Raw genomic sequence first — 21709 nt, 5'->3', positions numbered from 1 at the left:
GGAAATTTCTGGATGAGCACTTGCTCCACCCGTTTTACCGACGATGCATCAGAGGCGGTGGCTTAGGGGTCTGTTCCGGATGCCTCCTAGACACCGCTCGCTGCAGGATCTTCCCAGAAGAGCTGGAGGAAGTGTGTGTGGTGAGGGAGGCCTGGGCTCTGCTCAGACTGCTGCCTCCATGACCTGGCCATGGATAAAGTAGAAGAAAATGGATGGATGGCCCCAATCATAGTACTGTAATCTAAATAATTACAATACCACTACTCATTTCTTTGATTCAAAAAAGTACAGTTACTCAAAATGAGTATTATAAATGTTTTCGATACATTTTTGATATATTAATTTACTTTCCAACACACAGTGCCTAGAAGACAATGAATGTATAGTTATATATATATATATATATATATATATATATATAATTTATATTGCCCAAAGAATGCCCACATGAGCTTGATTTCCTGTGATGTCATTAAGTCCACCTGTCCTAAAAGCTGAGAGAGCACAAGACTCCTCAAGTCCATTCTCTGAGTATGCACCTATAAGTCTATATCAGAGTACACCAGTATGGAGTCTGGCACACTGGCTAGTTATATGTTCTCAGTATGCAAACGAGAATGTTTACCCAGCGATCAGGTCCTCACCACTCCGGTTTCTCAACAAAAGACATGGGAATGAGCGATTGGGTGGCTTTAGATAGTCAGCAAAGTCAAGCACACCCTTAGCAGTACTCAAATGGAAGAAATACTGAAATGTGTTGCTTAAAGCCTTACCATGTAAATTGCCCAAAATAGACTACAATTAAAACTTTGTTTTATTTTTGAAAAACAGAAAAACATGTATTTATTGAGAATGGGCTTTGAATCTCTGCAAACTTGACTCTTATTTAACCAGGAGAAGGGCCTCCTCCTGCTTGTTTCCATGGACATGTTTGGCTATAACATCAGTATGGTTTTAACTTTCTATTTCCATGGAATCAAGTGATGTTATGCACTGTAGTTGTATGTTAAAGTACTGATACAGATAAAGGATTCACAGATCTTTGGTCAACTACCATATTTGAATTGACTACGCTTGAATGATTAGTATCTTTCAAGCCCAGCTGACATTTGAAATGCACATCATGAGAGGGTGTGACAGCCCACTACAAATAACATGCAAAGGAGGAAACCAGCCCATTTAAGGGACAGCAGCTCATGACACCATTGTTATGGAGCAGTACAATATCCACTCATGATATGGCATCTCGCACAACCTTACAGCCTTACCTTACCTCTGTCAAAGCATTTCAAAGGTACCAGCTTGTGTAAGAAATTGACACAGGTTGAGGATGAAATCATATATGTATGCAGCAATAAGATGTTATCATATTGCCTCCCCAGAGTGCAGCACATACTCTAAACCTAATCTCACATTTGGACAAGAAAAATTCTATGGTCAAAGCCACAAACAGAGGCAGTTTATTTAAGTGCCACAGCAGAATGCAGTGCACTGGAACAAGGCAAGTGACACTGTGGCTGTGTAGACGGTGGGCGACATTTCCAGGAATCTTCTTCTCTAATAGCAAAACACAAGTTTAAATATATGAAATGGACAAGTCGTTGTAAGAGTAAAGATGTTTCGCTGCTTATCCAAGCCGCTTCTTCAGTTCTGGTCAGATTGCTGGTGGACATATTTATCTGAAGGGAGGAGCTAACCACACTGGAACTGCTCTGTGCAGCTACCCAAGTGCGCACTAGATTTAGTTCTGTTTACTTTACTTTTGAGTCTACCTTGTTCACATACACCACGCATCATTCATCCCAAACATGCACCATTAGCCACGTGAGAGTTCATCAGCTGATCACCAAAAGTATTCTATGACAACACGCTTCAAGCAGACAGAGCCCCATGAATATGCTCGCACACACTCTCGCTTCCCCTATATGTAGTGCTATTTTCTTTCACCTAAATACACTGTGAGAATTGTACATGCTGGTGGCAGAGGAGAAAAACATCACACAGGCGAACACAGGCTCACCTGCCTAAACAGACGCAGGAGGAGACTGTCGCTGATATTAAGTTGATCCAAATTCCCTTGTTAGACAAGCATGTCAAACAGCAGCTCTACAGCAATTCTAAACACCTTTACTGTCACCGCGGACTGTGTAGATTGGCCTGAGGTGGGTCATTTACAGCGGTCCAGAGTGTGACTGATGGTTTTACACCTGCCCAAGCGCCCCACTGTCAGAGTGAATGGTCTTTTACGTCAGTCCAACTAGTGGCAGTGTGAAAATGATCACAGTTTTTTTTGTTTTCATCTTAGTATAAATTATCAGCCATTACTGAAAAAGGTAGAAACATTTTTAAAAGGTAGTCATCGAAACACTGCTTTGAAATACGGTGTCTTTTCTATCTTGGACCGCATTATATCTTTTCAGAAGGTATTGTACTGTGATGAAACTTTTGCAGTTGCATTCAAATTTGGTTATAAGCTCTTAAAATATGCTTTTGCATAATATAAACATGTCTTTTTCAGAAGATTTCGCCATAGCGGACTTCACCTTTGAGTTTCATACTCTTTGGAATGTTGTCTTAGCAGTAAAAGCAGCTAAATTCTGTTTTCCTCTCTGGCAGATTCTTGTTCCGCAGTGGAAACATTGAAACAAGCTCCGATAAGTTCTACAACACTACGGTGGAGGTGCAGCCCAGCAGTGTGAGTAAAGGCCTATTATATAGTACCCCTGTGCTATATAATGGGGAAAAAAACAGGAGATTTTTATATATATATATATATATATATATATATATATATATATATATATATATATATATATATATATATGAGAGAGAGAGAGAGAGACACACATGAGAGTGCAATATTAAGTGCTTGTTGACATCATTCAAGACTGTCCTGATTACAGCCAAGTGTATGTATTGGTTTAACTGAAAACATACTGCATCATCTTTAGCATTATTTTCTATCTAATCTAAATGGATAAATCAGGCATGTCCAAATTGCGGCCCAGGGACCAAATACGGCCCTCAGACCAATTTTTCTTGGCCCTCAAGCTTCCAGGTGAATTGGCCATATTATCTTAAACAGTACTTTTTACTGTATATTTCTGAAAATCTACTTTAACAAGCCCATATCAAATATTTAATGTGTCCACTGGGGATGTAAGCATGAATATAGATCTAGTGGTTCAGTCTAACTTGTAATAATATCGCAGATTTGAAGTATTCACTGTATTCGCGGCCAGTCTATGGCCCTCAATCGGCCCTCAGTTTTGTCTGTGTTTTTATATGTGGCCCTTTATGAGAGAAGTTTGGACACCCCTGGGATAAATAGATAATAATAATTATAGACAATAATATTATTTAGCTGTGCCTCTTACAGTTTATGTGTTAAGGTAATTCCTGAGTAAAAATAATCACACAGCCTTCCCGGTAAGGTCTATTCCAGGGTACTGGAGAGGAGAATCCGACCGATAGTCGAACCTCGGATTCAGGAGGAGCAGTGTGTTTTTTGTCCTGGTCCGCCAGGGCTGCCCTTTGTCACCGGTTCTGTTCATTATATTTATGGACAGAATTTCTAGGCGCAGCCAGGGGCCGGAGGGGGTCTGGTTTGGGAACCACAGGATTTCATCTCTGCTGTTTGCAGATGATGTTGTCCTGATGGCTTCCTCGAGCCAGGACCTGCAGCAGGCACTGGGACGGTTTGCAGCCAAGTGTGAAGCGGCTGGGATGAGAATCAGCTCCTCCAAATCCGAGGCCATGGTTCTTGATCGGAAAAAGGTGGTTTGCTCTCTCCGGGTGGGTGGTGAGTCTCTGCCCAAAGTGGAGGAGTTAAAGTATCTCGGGGTCTTGTTCACGAGTGAGGGAAGGATGGAGTGTGAAATTGACAGGCGGATCGGTGCAGCGTCTGCAGTGATGGGGTTGCTGTATCGGTCCGTTGTGGTGAAGAAGGAGCTGAGCCGGAAGGCAAAGCTCTCGATTTACCGGTCAGTCTACATTCCTACTCTCACCTATGGTCATGAGCTCTGGGTAATGACCGAAAGGACAAGGTCGCGGATACAAGCGGCTGAAATGGGCTTCCTCCGCAGAGTGGCCGGGCGCACCCTTAGGGATAGGGTGAGGAGCTCGGTCACACAGGAGGAGCTCGGAGTAGAACCGCTGCTCCTACACGTCGAGAGGAACCAGTTGAGGTGGCTCGGGCATCTGCTTAGGATGCCTCCTGGACGCCTCCCTAGGGAGGTGTTCTGGGCGTGTCCCACCGGGAGGAGGCCCCGGGGAAGACCCAGGACACGCTGGAGGGACTATGTCTCTCGGCTGGCCTGGGAATGCCGGAGAAGCTGGTGGACGTGTCCGGGGTGAGGGAAGTCTGGGAGTCCCTGCTTAGACTGCTGCCCCCGTGACCCAGCCCCGGATAAGATAAGAAAATGGATGGATGGAGTAAAAATAGAGGCAGAAACACTGTACAATACTCATGTGAAAAAGTTATTGTTGTGGTTATTATATTCACTGCACAGTGATATAATTAAATAAAATACCTCAATTGTCAATTACCAAATCAAATAGTCTGAGTAGTATCAATTAAACAAAAAAGAATTTTAAGTCGCCAAAATGTATCCAGTCTATTTGCATATCTTTCCATGAGAATAAAGAACAAAGTATGCCATATATAATTCCATGGAACGAGCAACAGTGGAAGTACATCACAGTATTTAGAACACAACAAAAATAAAGTGACTTGTTCTGATATGAGCTTATCCACAATGAGCACAGCAACTCTATTCTGCAGTTTCTATGATGTTTAGCAAAAATATCAACAAACTCTTCCATTTTTACATACAACTCTTCCGCTTTTACATTCAATGTTTAAAACTCCAAGATTACTCTGCCATCTTCTGTCATTGTGGTTCTGAAGTGTGTTTTTATTAGCTTCCAGGAAGAAATTCTGTGTTCACAGGCTGCTGTACTGACAGGTAGTAATAGTGGAATTTTGCACAGTACATGGATACAGGATACATGAAAGACTTCCGTTATGTGACGCAGTAAATGCAGTCAGGCTAGATGGTCGTCTTCACTTTTTTTTAATGTGGTGTACCTCATGAACTAGATCTTACAAGTCACAGCCATATAGTTTGGCAAAAGCAAACAGGTGATCTTTGTCACCAAATGTTTTGCTGTTTGGGTGTACTCCCAGCATTATGTGCTTTGAAAATCAATTTCTTAATTCACTTAACATCTTGTCCAAAACCTGGTAGAACACCCCTGTTCTGAAATAGTTTTTACTATTGTCTGTTGATTGATTGCCCACTGTAGACAATACATAATGTTCCTTTAGCTTAGAGCTTAGTTTTCTTTTCCGTGTTAGAGCAGGTTGTGTAGACACTGCATTTTTCATCAACATCTAAGACACCTTTTCAAATGTCATCAAACGTCTGTTCACTCTTGTAACTTTCAAGAGCTGTGTTTTGACCAAATCCACAGCTTTTCTCAAATCAATGGAAGAAGATTGGAGCAATTTAGTTTCTTGAATGCAACAAAAGGTATTAAATTCCACATTAGTCTGGGGTAAAAGTCCTCTAGCCTCCACTGACCTGTCCCCACTGTCCTCTGTCAACTCCTCTTAGAACTGCTGGCAGCCTGTCCCACAGAGTACTCAGGCCCAATGTGTGTCAGTGATGGTGGACCTCTTCTCTTCTAATCTTTCTGTTGCATCATTGAACCTGACATAAAAACATAGTTTTTGTAACAAAGAAAACAAGCACTCTGCCTCTGGTATTCCCTTAACTGTGTCTATAAGTACTAGATTAAGGCAATGTGAATTTCAGTGAACATAAAAAAGCATATTTACCTTTGCCCTGCACCCCACTATACCTGCCACTCATGATAGCAGCCCCATCATATGCCTGACCTACCAGATTGCTCTTTTACTCGAGATCATATCTAAGAAGAATAATGATCTAGCATGTTAAGTCCTCAGGATTGAGTTTCTATGCCTCCTGAAACTGCAAAAAACATGAATCAGACCATTATAGTAATAGCATAAAACAACAGGAACTTGTTCTATCTTTTTAAGTCTTTTGTTTCGTCAACATGAATGCTAAAAGTATTACTTTGTTTTGCCTCTTTTATTATTGAAGTTCACACCATTTCTGCGAAGCATGATAAGATCACATTTTGGATAGCTGGGCTATTTTAATAGTATTGGGATCATGTTTGGCAATGATCTCAAGCAGGCCCAAGAAATTGTCATTCCTTTGAAGGTCCATAGATTCCTGGTGGCCTTTTAGACCAATATTTTGGGAGGCAATGTGCAGGATCATCTCTGCAAATGTTTTTGTATTTTGTCTTTTCTCTTCAATAGCTTTATTCTGCTCTTTGTTTAATTTTTCAGCTAGCTGAAACTTCCTCCATGCTAGTATTGCATCATTATGATGTTCTGAGCAGCAAAGCCCCCATCTGTGTACATTTTTTCTAGTTTTTAAACCCTGTACTAAATGTGAATGTTCACTCTGAGTGGTCTGGTAAACTAAAATGCCTAAGTACATAGTAAAAGGTGACTGAAAAGATTGACTGATTGCATATTCAAGTCACTGATGTTTTTAGTATCAGTTGCCATTAAAGCTCCTCATTCGGCCACCCTGCAGTGTCTTAAGGGAAAGCTTGAGGTGTGGCTGCACTGAAGTTTCAGCCCTGAACTTTGAAATATCTGTAATACACAAAATATTACTCTAAGTTAAGAACATAATAGATAACTGTACCAGTTTGAGAAACACCACCCTAGACAATGACCTTAAACTACAATGTCTAGTTTAAGCGTGTAGAGCTGCATAGTCTCCCTGTGTCAGAGTGGGTTTTCTATGCTAGACCTAGATGTACGGAAGATAATTTGTTACATCAGATTTTGAATATTAAATTCTGATGCATGTTTCAGAATTTAAAACATTTATTCTGAATTTGACCTGATGACTTGAGGAGGGCAGACTCTGGACACAGTGGAGGAACAGAATGATTTGTCTAACACACGTCATGGGCCACATCATTTTATGTGGTAAAGGTAAATTAAAAGGCATGACTGTCATTTTAAAATAAGTCTCTGCTGCTTTAATGTGTGCACTGACCATAAACTAATGAGATTTTCCCAACAAGTGGAACTGAGAAATATTTGCAAATAACGATCAAAAAATGTTCAGGAAGAGGAAAATTGTAGGCATGGAAGGCAGTTTCAAGAAAGGTGAAGGTGAAGACAAGTTTGTGCTTCATTTGGTTACATTTAGTGACATTTATACTGACTTACAGTAACATCTGGCCCTTGATGGCAACCATTTTGCTGATGTGGCCTTCAATGAAAAGGCCACATCAGGACACCCCTGGTCTAACAGACCCACACTTCAGACAGGTGTTTGTAAGTTTTTGACCAGAAAGCTGCTTATTTACCTAGTTTGTACTAAAATGACCAAAAAAGGAACTAGGAACAATAGACAGTGCTATTGAAACACCATATACACAGTTTATTTTTTGTATAGTTCAACATTACTTTACTTCAGTTAATTATTTAATTATTTCATTAATTAATTTGTGTTTTGTTTTGTTTTTTTTTTTTTTTAGGTGTCATTAATAATTAAGTCAAAACAGACATCGGGAAACTCATCCTCCAGTGATGGCTTTGTTGTAGTAGGTAAATAAAACTCATTTTCAACTTTATATAATATTTTCTTTGCAGCATTCATTACTCATTCCTGTCCCTGGGAAATACCAGAAACCGTTTGAAGAATGGGCCGGTTTTAGACACCTTACGGGACATTGTGTTATGTCATAAGGTGGGCTTTACATTACCTAAATAATTGAAACCGTTGTGTTTTACTCATTGCACTTTCATATCTACATTCATTGTTATTGCTGGGTTTCAGATGACATCTCCACTTTCTGAGATATTTAATACAGATGAGGGACAGATAATATTGTTAAAAGTCAGATTTTTGTTACATACAGAATTCAAAACAACAAATAGAAGTGATCATATTCTACATTTGTAAATTTTCACTCACTTATCCTATGCAATCTGAGCATCTTAACTATTTGCTGCGATTAATTCATAAGTGCATTTCACAACTTTAAGAGCCTATTACAGTAATGCTAACAACAATTAGCATGCTAACATCGCACTTCCTAATTCTTGGACAATAAAAGCTCTTTATGATCAAGCTTAACAGTGACCGCCCACTCCCTGGTTCTGGAAGTAAATTTCACATTATTTTTTTTCCCATTGGCTTTTTTTTTATATAGATTTTGAAAGCTTGCACAGGGCTAATCAGCTATATGGTATCTAATGACCACAAGATCTGTAATTTAATTTAAAATCTGTTTCTGAAACTGTATTGTAAATCGCCAAAACTTGATTTTAAATGTGCTTTTTGGACTTAAAACAACTGCATTGTAAATGTCTTTGAACTCTTAATATTACTTTTTTTTTTTTTTTTTTTCCCAAAAGTCTATAGTACGTGTGTCAAACTCAAGGCCCAGGGACCCAATGTGTGCCCGCCATGTCATTTTATGTGGCCCACGATAAGGCAAATTAAAAGGCATAAAAATATAGGCATTTTAAAATAAGTCTGTTGCTTTATTGTGTGCATTGACCATAAACTAATAAGATTTTCCCAACAAGTGGAATTTAAAAATATTTGCAAATAATAATCCCAACATTTTCAGGAAGAGGAAAACTAGGCATGGAAGGCAGTTTCAAGAAAGGTGAAGGTGAAGACAAGTTTGTGCTTCAAGGAGAAAAACCTATATGTTTTTTTCTGTTATGAGGCGGGGTCAGTTGTGAAAGAGTACAATCTACATTGGCATTTTGACACCAAACACGGAGCTAAGTATGCAAAAGTTGATCTTTACGAAAAACAACAAATTGTCCAATAATTAAAAGGCTGTTTCTGAAGCAGTGCTGAAGGTCTGTGAGCAGATGTGCCCTGACCAGGTACACACTTTTAAAAATGTCAGTTTATCAGGGGATACACAGTTACACAGACATACAATATTTGCAACTTGAATAAGTAATAAAATAAGTAATAAATACAGAAACAGTTATTTGACAAGTTAAAAAAGTAGTTACATTTATTTTAAATGACATTTGGTTACATTTAGTGACATTTATACTGACTTACAGTTACATCTGTCCCTTGATGGCAACCATTTTGCTGATGTGGCCCTCAGTGAAAATGAGTTTGGCACCCCTGGTCTAGAATATGAAAACTCCTTCCAAAAACAAAACGATAGTTGTGTATTCATCACCTTGTTGTTAATTCACATTTGGAAGATTTGCATAGGTAACACAAGGTGGAAACACAAATATCACATTTAGAACCGTTAATTCTCTTCAGGTGGATTTTGATTTAAATGCCTTTTGGAATGTGGAAACACATTTAGACACATTAACTCTCATAGTGAAAATCAAAACCCGCATGACCATCAGACTACAGATTGCTAAGATCACTAAAGTCTGCTTCAATCATCGGCTATTACAGGCCATAACCAGTTCAAATAATGGACTACTAAACCATGAAAGGGTGAGTGACTCTGAGTCAGGATGCAGCAGATACAACACACAGCACCACGCACAATGAGCTATTTGAACAACGTCTGTATGAGCATATCCAGGTCAAGCAGCACAAAACATCACATACATGCCTCACAAAGGACAAAAGAGCTAAACCGCTAACATTAAACCATAGGACCTACTGTGTTATTGTTAGTTTTACTGATCTCTGTCTTGTCATGGAGTTGTGGAGTTGTTCTCTGCTCTGCAGGACACCGTGTTTCTTTCACAGTACAAATGTATAACACATTTTTTTTTATCATACAGGGGTCAAAATTGTGTCTGTCTGTCTGTCTGTCTGTACGTACGTACGTACATACATACATACACAAAGTCAGCAGTGGACGTACCAACATCTGCGCACTGTGGGGTTGTCTGAATTCCTATGTAAAAAAAACTGGTATTAGCCTTACAGTTCTTTCAGCCCTGGGTCTATACTCCAAATCCACATAAGAAATAGTACTTTATAACTTTATAGTATCTGCACATACTATGAATGTTTACATACTCCTAAAATGAGGCTGCAGGGTTTTGATAGAGAGCTGTGTCCCTGTTGAGCACGTTGTTATTACCGTAAATTTCGGACTACAGAGCGCACCTGAATAAAAGCCGCACCAGCTAAATTTGAAGAGAAAATCAATTTTGTACATATATAAGCCGCACCTGAATAAAAGCCGCAGGTTTTCATATTGTAACATGAGATATTTACACAGAAAGACGGTGCACTGACACGCTTTTTTTTAAACTGTGCCTGAAAATTGGAACCAACACGACATCAACACGGGATGAACACATCTGCAGGTTTAGAAAATAAAACTGCACCAAAACGGAAAATCTGCTTTTATTTCCTCTGAAAACTTTTGTCGTCTTTTACATTGACCAAGTTGGATTCATTGATGTCGAGCTTACGTGCAGTGGCTCTATTTCAGGGGTCGGCAACCCGCAGCTCCGGAGCCGTATGCGCCTCTTTCAGCCTTACACTGCGGTTCTGCGTGGCTGAAGTGTATTTTATTTGTGTTAGCTCTTTTTTTGTTGTAGTTTAAATTGGAAGATTATTATAATCTTAAAATAAAATTATATTTTCTTATTTTTCGTTGCTCAAAATAAGCGTCACACTCGCGGAACAATGTTAAAAACAAACACCGCTCACGTCTCACAGGCACAGCTCACAGTCCTGCGTAAAGAGCCCTGATTTTCAGACGCTGTGCGCACAGGGGTCAGGAGCAACTTTTGCCCGTCCCTAATGACACACTAATAAGCTCGTCCGTAGATGTATCATGAAAATCCTGCTGGAAATCGCCACAGAAATCTATTTGATGTTGTAGCAAGTTTATTATCCGCTCTTGTCTCTGCGATGACGTATCACGTATAACACATCAGACACGACGCACAAAAGTAGAGCCACAAGCGAGTGAAAATGAGCCAAAACAAAAGTCTTTGGGGAGCTTTTAACAAAGGGGAAAAGGACAACTGAGGAGCCAGAAGAGGAGACTACGACCTCCAAGAAAAAGAAAGATAAATTTAACAGACAATGCCTACTTAAAATCTGGGTTTGTCGCTACAGGTGACTCTCACGCACAGTCCGCTCTATGTAACATACGGGAAAAGCAAATAAGGCAATGAAACCTTCAAAACTGCTTTGGCACATGGAGAATAAGCACCTGGGATTAAACGATACGCCTTTAGAGTTTTTTTGTAGTTTTTTTTTGTTTTTTTTTTTAAAGAAACTGCGGAGCAGAGTAGACATAATCACATAATCAGCGCAGGGCTCCCTCTGATGCAGCGGTTTGGTGAGTTGTATTTTTTAATGCACTTAAGTTGTTTTTGCCATATTTATCTGCCACGTGTAGAAGGCTTGTCCGTGAAAATAAAACCCAGGGGCCGTTATCCAGTAAAAAATCCATAAATAAGCCGCACTGCTGTATAAACCGCAGGGTTCAAAGCGTGGAAAAAAAGTAGCGGCTTATAATCCGAAATTTACGGTATTTCTATGTGCCAGCCCGTTGTAGCAGACATGGCTGGTGTGCACCGGAAGTCCCCTAAACAAAAATGACATGGTAATTGTGTAATATATAATCAAGAAGTAATAGTCCTTTAGTAGTCAGTTAGTAGTAGTTCTGTCATTGTGTGCTTAGGCAAGACACTTCACCCACATTGCCTAGTATGAAAGTGCTCGAATGATAGGTGGTCTCGCTTCCGTCAGTCTGCCCCAGGGCAGCTGTGGCTACAATAGTACCTTACCATCACCAAGTGTGGAAATGAATGAATAATGACTATAGTGTAGCGCTTTGAGAGTGTAAGCCATTATTATTATTATTAAAATTAGAAGTGTTCGTTATCCATTATATTTAGGTAGATACATCAAAACAGAGGGATAAAACAAACATAAAACAAAACAAACATTTGTGTAGCTACTTGTAGCGTTACCATCTCCTCCACTGAAAATGCACTGAATGTTTTCCACGTAGCCTGTGATAACGGGATTGGTTCCTGAACATAACGTTACACAATAAAACTAGTTTTAAACACCAAACACCACCCAATCCACCTCTGTGACCAGCCTGCGTGCATGTAAACAAGCGATTAGCCTTGTGAGCTACAAGCTATAGCTAACTCACCGTTTAGCATCTTTAGGTGGAAGATAATGAAATGAAAATGCAAAAGGCGTAGTTATCAATTCCATAATGAATACAAAAATCACAAGAGTGACTTAATGCAGACAGATATACAAACAACACAATGACAAGCTAATGCTAAAGTCAAAGACGGCATCCAGAAATATGTTTTGGTAATTTTCTTTTTTCTTTTGCTTTCTTTGTGTTCATTGTGTCATCTGTATAGTTGTGGCAGGACACATAATTGCTGTGTATTATCTGGCGTAACGGCAGCATGTCGAGATTGAACAACAGGGGTCCCAGGATTGACCCCTGGGGCACCCCACAGGTCAGCGACATTTTATCTTAAACCAATTTCAACAGAGTACTCCCTGTTTTCTAGATATGACTTGAACCATTTTAGTGCCGTACCAGAGATGCCCACCCAGTCCTCTAGTCTCTGTAAGAGGATTCCATGAGCGACAGTGTCAAAAGCAGCATTCAGATCTACCAGGATCAAGACTGAGATATAGCCTGCGTCAGTGTTCAGGCGGATGTCATTTGCCACCTTGATAAGAGCAGTCTCAGTGCTGTGGTGGGGTCTAAAACTTAACCGGAAAGCATCATAGGAGTTGTTAATTTGGAGAAAGTTAATAAACTGTTGGTAAACAACTTTTTCAAAGACTTTGCCTAAAAAAGGCAGATTTGAGATTAGTCGGTTGTTCAATATTGTGGCATCAAGACTGCTCTTCTTCAGGAGAGGCTTGATAACCACAGTTTTCAAAGCTCTTGGGAATGTTCCAGAAGAAGAGACATATTAACTATGCAAGAGAGTGGTGACAGTAAACTGTTGAGCACAGATTTTAGAAATCTAGTGGGTAACACATCGAGGCAGCATGTAGATGACTGGACTGGTGACGATCTCTTTTTCAGTTACAGGTGCAAACTAAGTCAGTTCTAAGTGTCTAGGTGGGTGCTGGGTTGTTACTTGCATCGTGGAGTGATGGCATTTTTAATGCCCTGAACCTTGTCATTAAAGAATACTGCAAACTCATTGCACTTAGATGTGGAAATTAGTTCTAACGGCAGTGGAGCTAGAGGGTTCGTTAATCTGTTTACTGTTGCAAACAGACACGTATACCTGTTGCAGTTCACTTTTTGTTGTTACTGAAACTTCCTATAAAATACAGAAAAATATCCCTTGTTCTACATAAAGTGTGGTTGTACATGTGCGTCCTTTCTCTGTAAATCTCATAATGAACCTGGAACTTTGACTTGCGCCATTCCTGCTCGGCCCTCCAGCAAACCCTTTTCTGTGCCCTGACCGAGTCATTGTTCCTCCATGGCGCTTTCTGCTTATCTTTAACCATTTTGGCCTTTATCAGGGCAATGTTGTCCAGAACATTCAAAACACTCGAAGTTACAGAGTTCAACAAATCATCAACATTAGAACAAAAGCATTTTCAAACTGTATAATTTCCATGAACAGTTCACCTGTTTTATCATTTATGTGTCTCCTTCGAACAACTGCAGGACCAGCCGCTGGTTTGGGCATAACAGACAAGTCAAAAAAGACACAGAAATGATCAGAAAGAGCAACATCCACCACACTAACATTTGAAATATTTACTCCTTTTGTGATGAGCAGATCCAGAGTGTGTCCTCTGTTGTGGGTGGGCTCCCTGAGTGAGACCAAAGGTTTCAAGGACAGAACTGAGCTCTTTAGCGTTTCTGTCAAACGCATTATCCACATGTACATTAAAATCACCTGTAATGACTAAACCATCAAAGTCAGTGCATACGACTGAAAACATTTGAGTAAAATCATCAATAAAACTTTGAGGAGGATTGTATATGACTAAGAGTATGGAGGGTGATTGTTTTAGCTCAGTTTTAAAGGAAACATTCCCAAAAGATGAAAACACTACAAATGACAACCTGTGAGTGACCAAATTATCTCTAAAAATGCACACACACCTCCACCCTTTTTGTTTACTTGTGTTTCAGATTCAAATTTCAAGTTTGGTGGAGTTGATTCAACTAGAATTGCATTACCTGTGTTTTTGTCGAGCCATGTTTAGGTTAAAAACATAAAGTAAATCATTAATTAATTAATGATTAATTAAAAATGACTTGTTACAAAAAGATCTGACATTGAGCACAACATGTTTCAGATTAGTTTCAGTAGGGCTGGATGTTATCTTACAGGGAATGTCTCTGATTGGACAGCCTAACTGTCAACTGTAGATATAGATCCATCACAGGGCCTCAGCATGATATTATCTTTATTCAATTCAATTAATTTTATTTTTGTAATGCCCAAAATCACAACAACAGTTGTCTCGAAGGACATTCATGTTTTGGTTGATGGGGGAAACCGGAGTACCCGGAGGAAACCCATCCAGACACGGGGAGAAACATGCAAAACTCCACACAGAAAGGCCTGGGCGACCCGGGGATCGAACCAAACCTTCTTGCTGTGAGGCAAGGGGAGGTGATTGGTGTGGTGCTGGAACTGAACCCTCTGTTGGGGCTGTCACAGACAAGTTCAAGGCCTGTGACGAGGGCTCTGGGGGAAGTGACACTGAAGATGGATCCTTGACTTGGGAAGGTGGTGGTGCTGCTGACTTGTTCTCTGGGGGAGGTGGTGGTGATGCTGAATCCCTCACTCCCCCTCTTTTCTCTCACTGGCCCAGGACCCTGTCCAGGCCGGTGCCTCAGAGCGTGGAAGAGGTTATCTGTCAGCACTCTCACTCCACCTCTGCTCAGGTGTGGGCCATTTCCCTTGAACAGGTCCTCCCGTTTCCAGAATAGATCAATGTTCTCAATGTAGTGCAGTCCTCTGGCTACACATGCATTGAATAGCCATGTGTTCAGCTGAAACAGCCTTGTAAATTTGTTCATTTTCCTTCTTTCTATACTAGGAAGAGGTCCACTGATGAATGTCTTAACCTCCATTTTATCAAGCTCCTCCAATAAGTCAGTGAAATTCTTTTTCAAGATTTCAGTCTGTTCCATTCTGGTGTCAGACTGCACCCATGTGCACAATCAGTGGTTTAACTCCTCGGTATGTTGACAAAACTTTTGGGAGGAGATTTGAAATCTCAGAAACAGTGTGACTGGGATACGAGCAAGTTTGGATTCCTCTGTGGCTCACATCTCTGATAGCACCTTCTCCTAACAGCAGTGTATCTCTGACATTGACATTTGGCATAGAACGCATGTCTGCCTGCACTCTTTTGCCAACTTCATTACTTTTGTTTTGTGACAAAAATCCATTCTCTGTTTGTATGTTAACGTCAACAGTCATCAGTCTGAGACAGTGGTAAAAGTCAGTTTGTAAGCTGTATTTTGCATGATGTAACTATATTAACATTGTCTTTTATCACTTGTTGCATTGGCTTGGTATTCTTGTCTTTACAAAGTTTTGGAAAAGACACCGTCACTCAAGTTTAAGTTGAAAGTAGCAGTTTTGTCACCATCTTCTCTGAAATTAACTGTGGGCTTCTTACCACTGGAAGTGTCTGGTGAAGTCTTTTTTTTTCTGATTCTAAAACAAACATCCGTGCTTGTAGCTCATTAATTTGTTGTTGATAGTTCCAACAGCATTCACAGAAAGAATTCCTTCTGTTTCTTCCCCCGGATATGTTTGTTACAAAATGTAAAAATGGTTCAAAAGTTTTGCTTTACTTAAAAGAAAATCATAACTAAACAAGTCTCCCAGCACTGGAAGAAGTAAAATGATTAAAAAGAAAAGTAAAGAAGGAAGCAGCAGGACCAAGCAAGGTTTGCATCTGCACTCTTCAGAAGCAGGAAGTAAACTCTCTTGCTCTGTCATAAAGTCCCATGCCAGTGCCGTGCAGTATGCACTGGTTCCCCATTTCATATCAGATGAAGTTCAAAATGTTCTTGATTGTGTTTAAATTTCTGCCCTCTTTATTTGAGGGTTACTGCAGCTCTATACTCTACCCAGAACCCTGAGCTCAACTGACCAGCTCCTGCTGCTGTGCCCAAAGTCAGGGGCAAGACCAGAGGTGACAGCCTTTTCTGTGGAAGCGCCCAGGCTATGGAACAGCACCCTCTGCCTGTCAGATCCTCTCACTATTTAATGCAGTTTAAGACTAGATTCTCCCTGGCATTTAAAACTAGCTAGACAGGCATCTTGGTGTTTTATTGTACTTTCCTTATGTATCCTGTTATCTGTATATATATATATATATATATATATTTTTGGTCACTTTTATGTGAAGCAATTTGGTTAGCTAAAGTTGTTTTGAATGTGTTATATAAATGAACTTGAATTGATATTTTGATGCAGGTTTCTGAAGTAAAAAGTCTGTTGTATTAACATGCCATGTTTTATTTTTATTTATTTTATTAGGACCTTATAACTAGGCTCCAACGTTTAACCATTTCCACTGTTCCAGACATGGTTAGGACCACTGAAACTCTGATGGAAGTTGACCCAATGATAGCTACATTTCTGTCAGTTTCCTCATCTTCTTTTATCTGCTTGTCAAACAAAACACTGAGAACCAGTGTCTCGAGTTGTTTGACTCAGATTAGAATCAACAATAACACGATTGAATTGCTGTCTCAGAATTGGCCCAGTATTTGGGAACATGGGTGATCTGACATATTATATAATTTATTAATATATGATTTATTCTTAATTCGAAACAGTGGACATGATAGCCAGGTTGTTTATGTAATAATTTTGTGTTTAATTTCTCAAGATGATAATCCAATCAGAAAGCAGAATGAACCTCACACTAGTCTCTCATTTGGGTTGTCAGTTTCAATGCTGAAATACAGTTGGTTTAAATCTAAAAGGACTCTCTCTGATCTGAATTGTTACTACCTAAATCCCAGCACCTGCAATCACGAATAAGTGTTAGTGCAGCCTCTGCAGCTCAGTGAGTAAATTCTGGAATTCTGAATAATGGTCTGTCCATATACTGAGAATGAGAAAACTTGTGTCATATCTGCATGTTAAGAGACTGGCAACCCAAGTTTGGTTGTGATTGCGGTACCTTTTTAAACCAGATAAGACTCTTATTAAATGAGGAAGAAGTGCTCTGAGATGTAAAAGTGTGTGTTGCAGGCATGTTTGAAAGAGGCCAAGCAGAGGGCAGCGTGGACATCTCCCTGCAGCCCATCACAGCGCTCCGCCTGGTGGTTAAGAAGGACTCCAACTTCTGGGTGGTGCTCAGAGAGGTAAACTAGTCTAACATATCAGAATGCACTACAATGCATAAATTCATATTGAAAGGAGTACTATCAGTTATAGTGCTGCAGAATCCCCAAAATGGGTCTAGTAGATAAAAAAAATCCTCTAGTTAGTGACCAACTTTCTGAAAGATAAAGTTAAGGTAGTGTGTTATAAAAAGCCACATTCCCAGCTGGCGTTCTTTTATGTCACCTGCTTGTCTTCATGTATGGCATTAAACTGATCTATCTTGCATTTAATTAATTACTTCTTACTTGGGCTGGTAGTGCCATCTGCTTGTCTCATAGTGCACCTGTAGGGCCACACTATGTAACATTTAAGCAAAAAATCCCAAAAATACACATCCTTACTCTAAGCAGGCTTCATCTCCACAAAGCTGACTGTTGTTTGGCCAGGCGGAGGACCTACTCTGGCTTGTTGCTATAATCTCTCACAGTATGCATAAAACAAATCCATCTTCATGTGGAATGTTCCGATGTATGGGATCATGCAGGTGAAGTGCTACCTCAAGAAAGTTGCATACTTTACCTTTAACCTTATATTTATATACTTTTTAGAGTAACAGAATTGACATTACTTTATGTGCCTACTAAATTTCACACACACAAAATTCAGATTCAGTTATGAGCTGAATAATCACAGTTATCAATTAACCAAATAATCTTGGCACCACCTGTCAATAAGGGCCATCTAGACACAGGTAAGTAAGAATATACTAATAGAGATACAGAAAAAAACAAAACAAACAAAAACAAAACAAAAAAACATGTAGCTTTGGCTGGTTAGGCTCTGACAAATGTGATTACCGGTGCCAATATAATAAACATGAGTGGAAGCCAATGTTACCTTATCTCATATTTACATTGAGCTCAGTGCTGAAGAGCTGCACCTCGGGACCTTTGAGCTTCTCAGCTCAAATACCCTCCTCTACATTGTGCATAAACTCTACCTCACTTTTGTCTGTTTAAGATTTGCTTAAAGTGCGTCTGAATACTGGCACCATACTTAAACTATCTCAGTACTAAAACTTCACACCCGATGATGATACTATAATGGTTTTGTAAACAGAACACCTGTATTGCATTAGCTGGTGCCTTCCATATGTTAGCTCCAATGCATTTTCAATTGTGAAGTTAGCGTTAACCTCCAAATTTCACCAAAAATACCATGGACCACAACGGTTTGACAGTAAAATATCAGCTTTATTTCATCAATTACAAATCCTGCAAACATTAGTTAACTTTAGAAACTGAAGTTGGAAATCTGATATTGGCTAGAATTACGTGTTGGCAAATGTAACAGACAGCGCAAATGGTCTACGCTGTCTACATACACCAAAATGAATGCTTTTATTGAGTTGTCCTATTAAAATGAATGGGATAGAACTTTTATATCACTACCAGGCTGTGTGTGCAACAATTCTAAACAAGTCACTCCAGGAACGGTAATATTACTATGTGCTATAATACCAGTTCTAAAATGGATTTGGTACATTTAGTAAAAAATTTGTCCTAGTTATGTGACAGATTAATTTACTTTGTTTTTCAATACTAGTTATTATCTTTTTATGGTACGTCACCATAAATGTCATCGCAACAAAGCACTTGCATGTTGTCAAAACCACATATGGATAGCTGGACAGACGCATCCTACGTCTGTCAACGATTAAGAAAATAAAATTGGACAGTGAAGTCAGTACATAGCAGTTGGCATATACTGGTGGTAGTGTAAACTGGGGTAGATCAGAGCAATAACATCTTGAATACAGGACTGTGAAACAGTGCAGATTTTTACTTATTTGAGAGGAGACATCTTCTGCATTTGAGGAAAAATTTGATACAAATTAGTAGCTGTGGTTGGACTGTCTCAAGTTAGGACCCTCTATTTTGCTGTTCTGGACCCTGCTGGATTTGATCAGAATGTAGAAGGGACTGGCTGATCAGGTAAACCTTCTGCATTTTTGTATTTTGATAAATATACTATATAGTAACTTTCCCACCAACGCAGGTCATAATTAGAGGCATGTGTGGCATATGCACTCTAAATGGGCTGGACTTGGACTCCATTTTAGATGATAATGGCCCAAATTAAACTCAGATGCAACACTTATTTTAACGACTCGGGACTTGACCATTGAGGGGCTGTCTTACACTGGCAGACCTATAAATCAGTCCTATTAAATCTGAACTAGGCCTACATCTCTATATTGTAGTCTCCTAATTATTCATTCTTTTGCGTTTCAGATTTTCATTCAAGTTTGACGTTTATCTCAACATGAAGGAGTCTACAGATCATGAAGAAGCACAAAGATTACGAATGAATACTATTGATGCATATTTAATTATATAATGGGTAATATATATTATATTATTTATATTATTATATAATAATATAATGTATATAAAATACAAATTTGGTGCTTTGAGTCACTTATTCCGCTAGTGACATGAAGGCTATGCTAGGTGCAATTGATACTTTGCAGTAACATATAGAGGACAGCATATATATCTATGGAGGAATGTTCAGTGGTTACCATGGTGACACAATGCAGACATTAGCAAACACAGCCTGTTGTAACGTTTTAGATTGTCTAAAAACAAGTCCAGCTTGTTTGAAGTAACAGTACTCTTTCTTGTGTAAAGGGTTAGGTAACTCTTGCCAGTGTGAGTATGTATGTATGTATATATATATATATATATATATATATATATATATATATATATATATATATATATGCTAATTTTTGTGGTCTGTCCTTTGAAAATTCAAAAGACAGTTTCAAACAGGCCCAGAGAGTTCCTCCTGCAATTATGATTTGAGTAGTAGTTTCCCCAAGTACTTTTAGAACTTGCAAACTACCGGTGACGTGCATTCAGATGAGGCAGGGGAGGCAGAGCCTCATCTGTCAATCTTGGAGAAAAAAAAAAAAAGTTTAATAAAAAATATAATAAATGTTAATATTTGTCATCTGGTATGTATTACAAACCCATTTTCCGTTTAAATGCATTTTTTTCAATAAAACATTTTTGTATGTCCCATAACTCCTCTTCAAACACAGGGAGGAGGGATGCCATGAGGCAGCACCTTGCTGTGCCTCTCGGTACGCAGTAGAATTCCTCACAAATAGTGCTGGTATACGATGGAAATAATGTGTTGCTGTCCCTCTGTATAGCGAGCTTTCCTTGGTTTAGTGGATTGCACAAAATTTTGTGAAATGTCACAACATTTTGATGACACAAAACTGTAGAGCCGGTCAAAATATGCAAGGTTTGACTTTGTGAGATTAAGAGCGGATCTAATTGGACTGTATAGCTCACAAACGGTGAGGAATGAATGCAAGTCTCCTCTGCAGCTGCTCATTTTTTGGCCCAGAATGACCTCACCCAAACTGTTGCTGAAGCAACTAAGTTACTCCAGTTAGTGCTCACAATACCAGCAACAACAGCATCTGTAGAGAGGTCCTTCTCAGCATAAAAAAAAAAAAAATCAAAAATCAAAACATACAGTCGGAACAGGACTTGTCAAGGACAACTTTCATCCCTGGCAATGATCTCCATCGAGACTTTTAAAATGGAAGGACAATAAGGAGGACTTCTACAAAAAAGTCATAGATGTTTTTGTCCAGAAGGATCGTCGCATGGATTTCATATACAAGTAAAGTTAAGACTTTTATTTATTTTGGCTTGAAATATACTCAATTGGAATACATTTTTACCTTAAATAAAATATGTGTCACATGTTGGTGTAAATAATGCTGATATGAAATATATAGCATAACTCATTGTCTGTTAATCAAATTATGTTTAAGTTGCTCTTGTGCGTTCATTCGCGTTTGTAAATCTGACTCTAAAAGAGTCAGTGCCTCACAAGCCATGAACCTCACCGCACGTCACTGGAAACTACTAGAAAGAGAGGTATTTATCTGCCATTATTGGAAGTTGCAGTAACAATTCTCACATTCTGTTTGCAACAGTAAACAGATTAACAAACCCTCCAGCTCCACTGCTGTTGGAAATAATTTCCACATCTAAGTGCAATAAGCTTGCGATATTCTTTAATTACAAAAATGCCATCAATTCCCCAATGCAAACAACAACCCTGCAGCTACCTAGACACTTAGACTGGTGACACTCTTGGACAGTTTTGTCAGTTACAGGTGCAAAGTGAGTCAGCTCTGAGTTCATGTACATGCTGCCTTGATGTGTTACCCACTAGTTTTCTAAAGTCTGCTCAACAGTTTGCTGTCACCACTCGCTTGCATAGCTGACATGTCACTTCAATCTGGAACATTTCTAAGAG

General features: G+C 39.3%; 1 protein-coding gene across 1 annotated transcript in view; it reads left to right on the top strand.

Annotated features, from left to right (window-relative positions):
• zgc:154054 (Alpha-1,3-mannosyl-glycoprotein 4-beta-N-acetylglucosaminyltransferase B-like) overlaps positions 1-19721 on the top strand; it is a 61143-nt gene extending 41422 nt beyond the window's left edge. Inside the window, exons 12-15 of the mRNA XM_033973611.2 lie at positions 2617-2695; positions 7600-7669; positions 17285-17397; positions 19654-19721. Coding sequence (XP_033829502.1) covers positions 2617-2695; positions 7600-7669; positions 17285-17397; positions 19654-19671 — 280 coding nt within the window. The 3' untranslated portion in view covers positions 19672-19721. The remainder of the gene's footprint in view (positions 1-2616; positions 2696-7599; positions 7670-17284; positions 17398-19653) is intronic.
• Positions 19722-21709: the final 1988 nt, after the last annotated feature.

This window comes from Periophthalmus magnuspinnatus, chromosome 10 (assembly GCF_009829125.3).
Source record: "Periophthalmus magnuspinnatus isolate fPerMag1 chromosome 10, fPerMag1.2.pri, whole genome shotgun sequence".
Lineage (NCBI taxonomy): Eukaryota > Metazoa > Chordata > Actinopteri > Gobiiformes > Gobiidae > Periophthalmus > Periophthalmus magnuspinnatus.
This window is presented reverse-complemented; position numbering and strand designations above follow the sequence as displayed.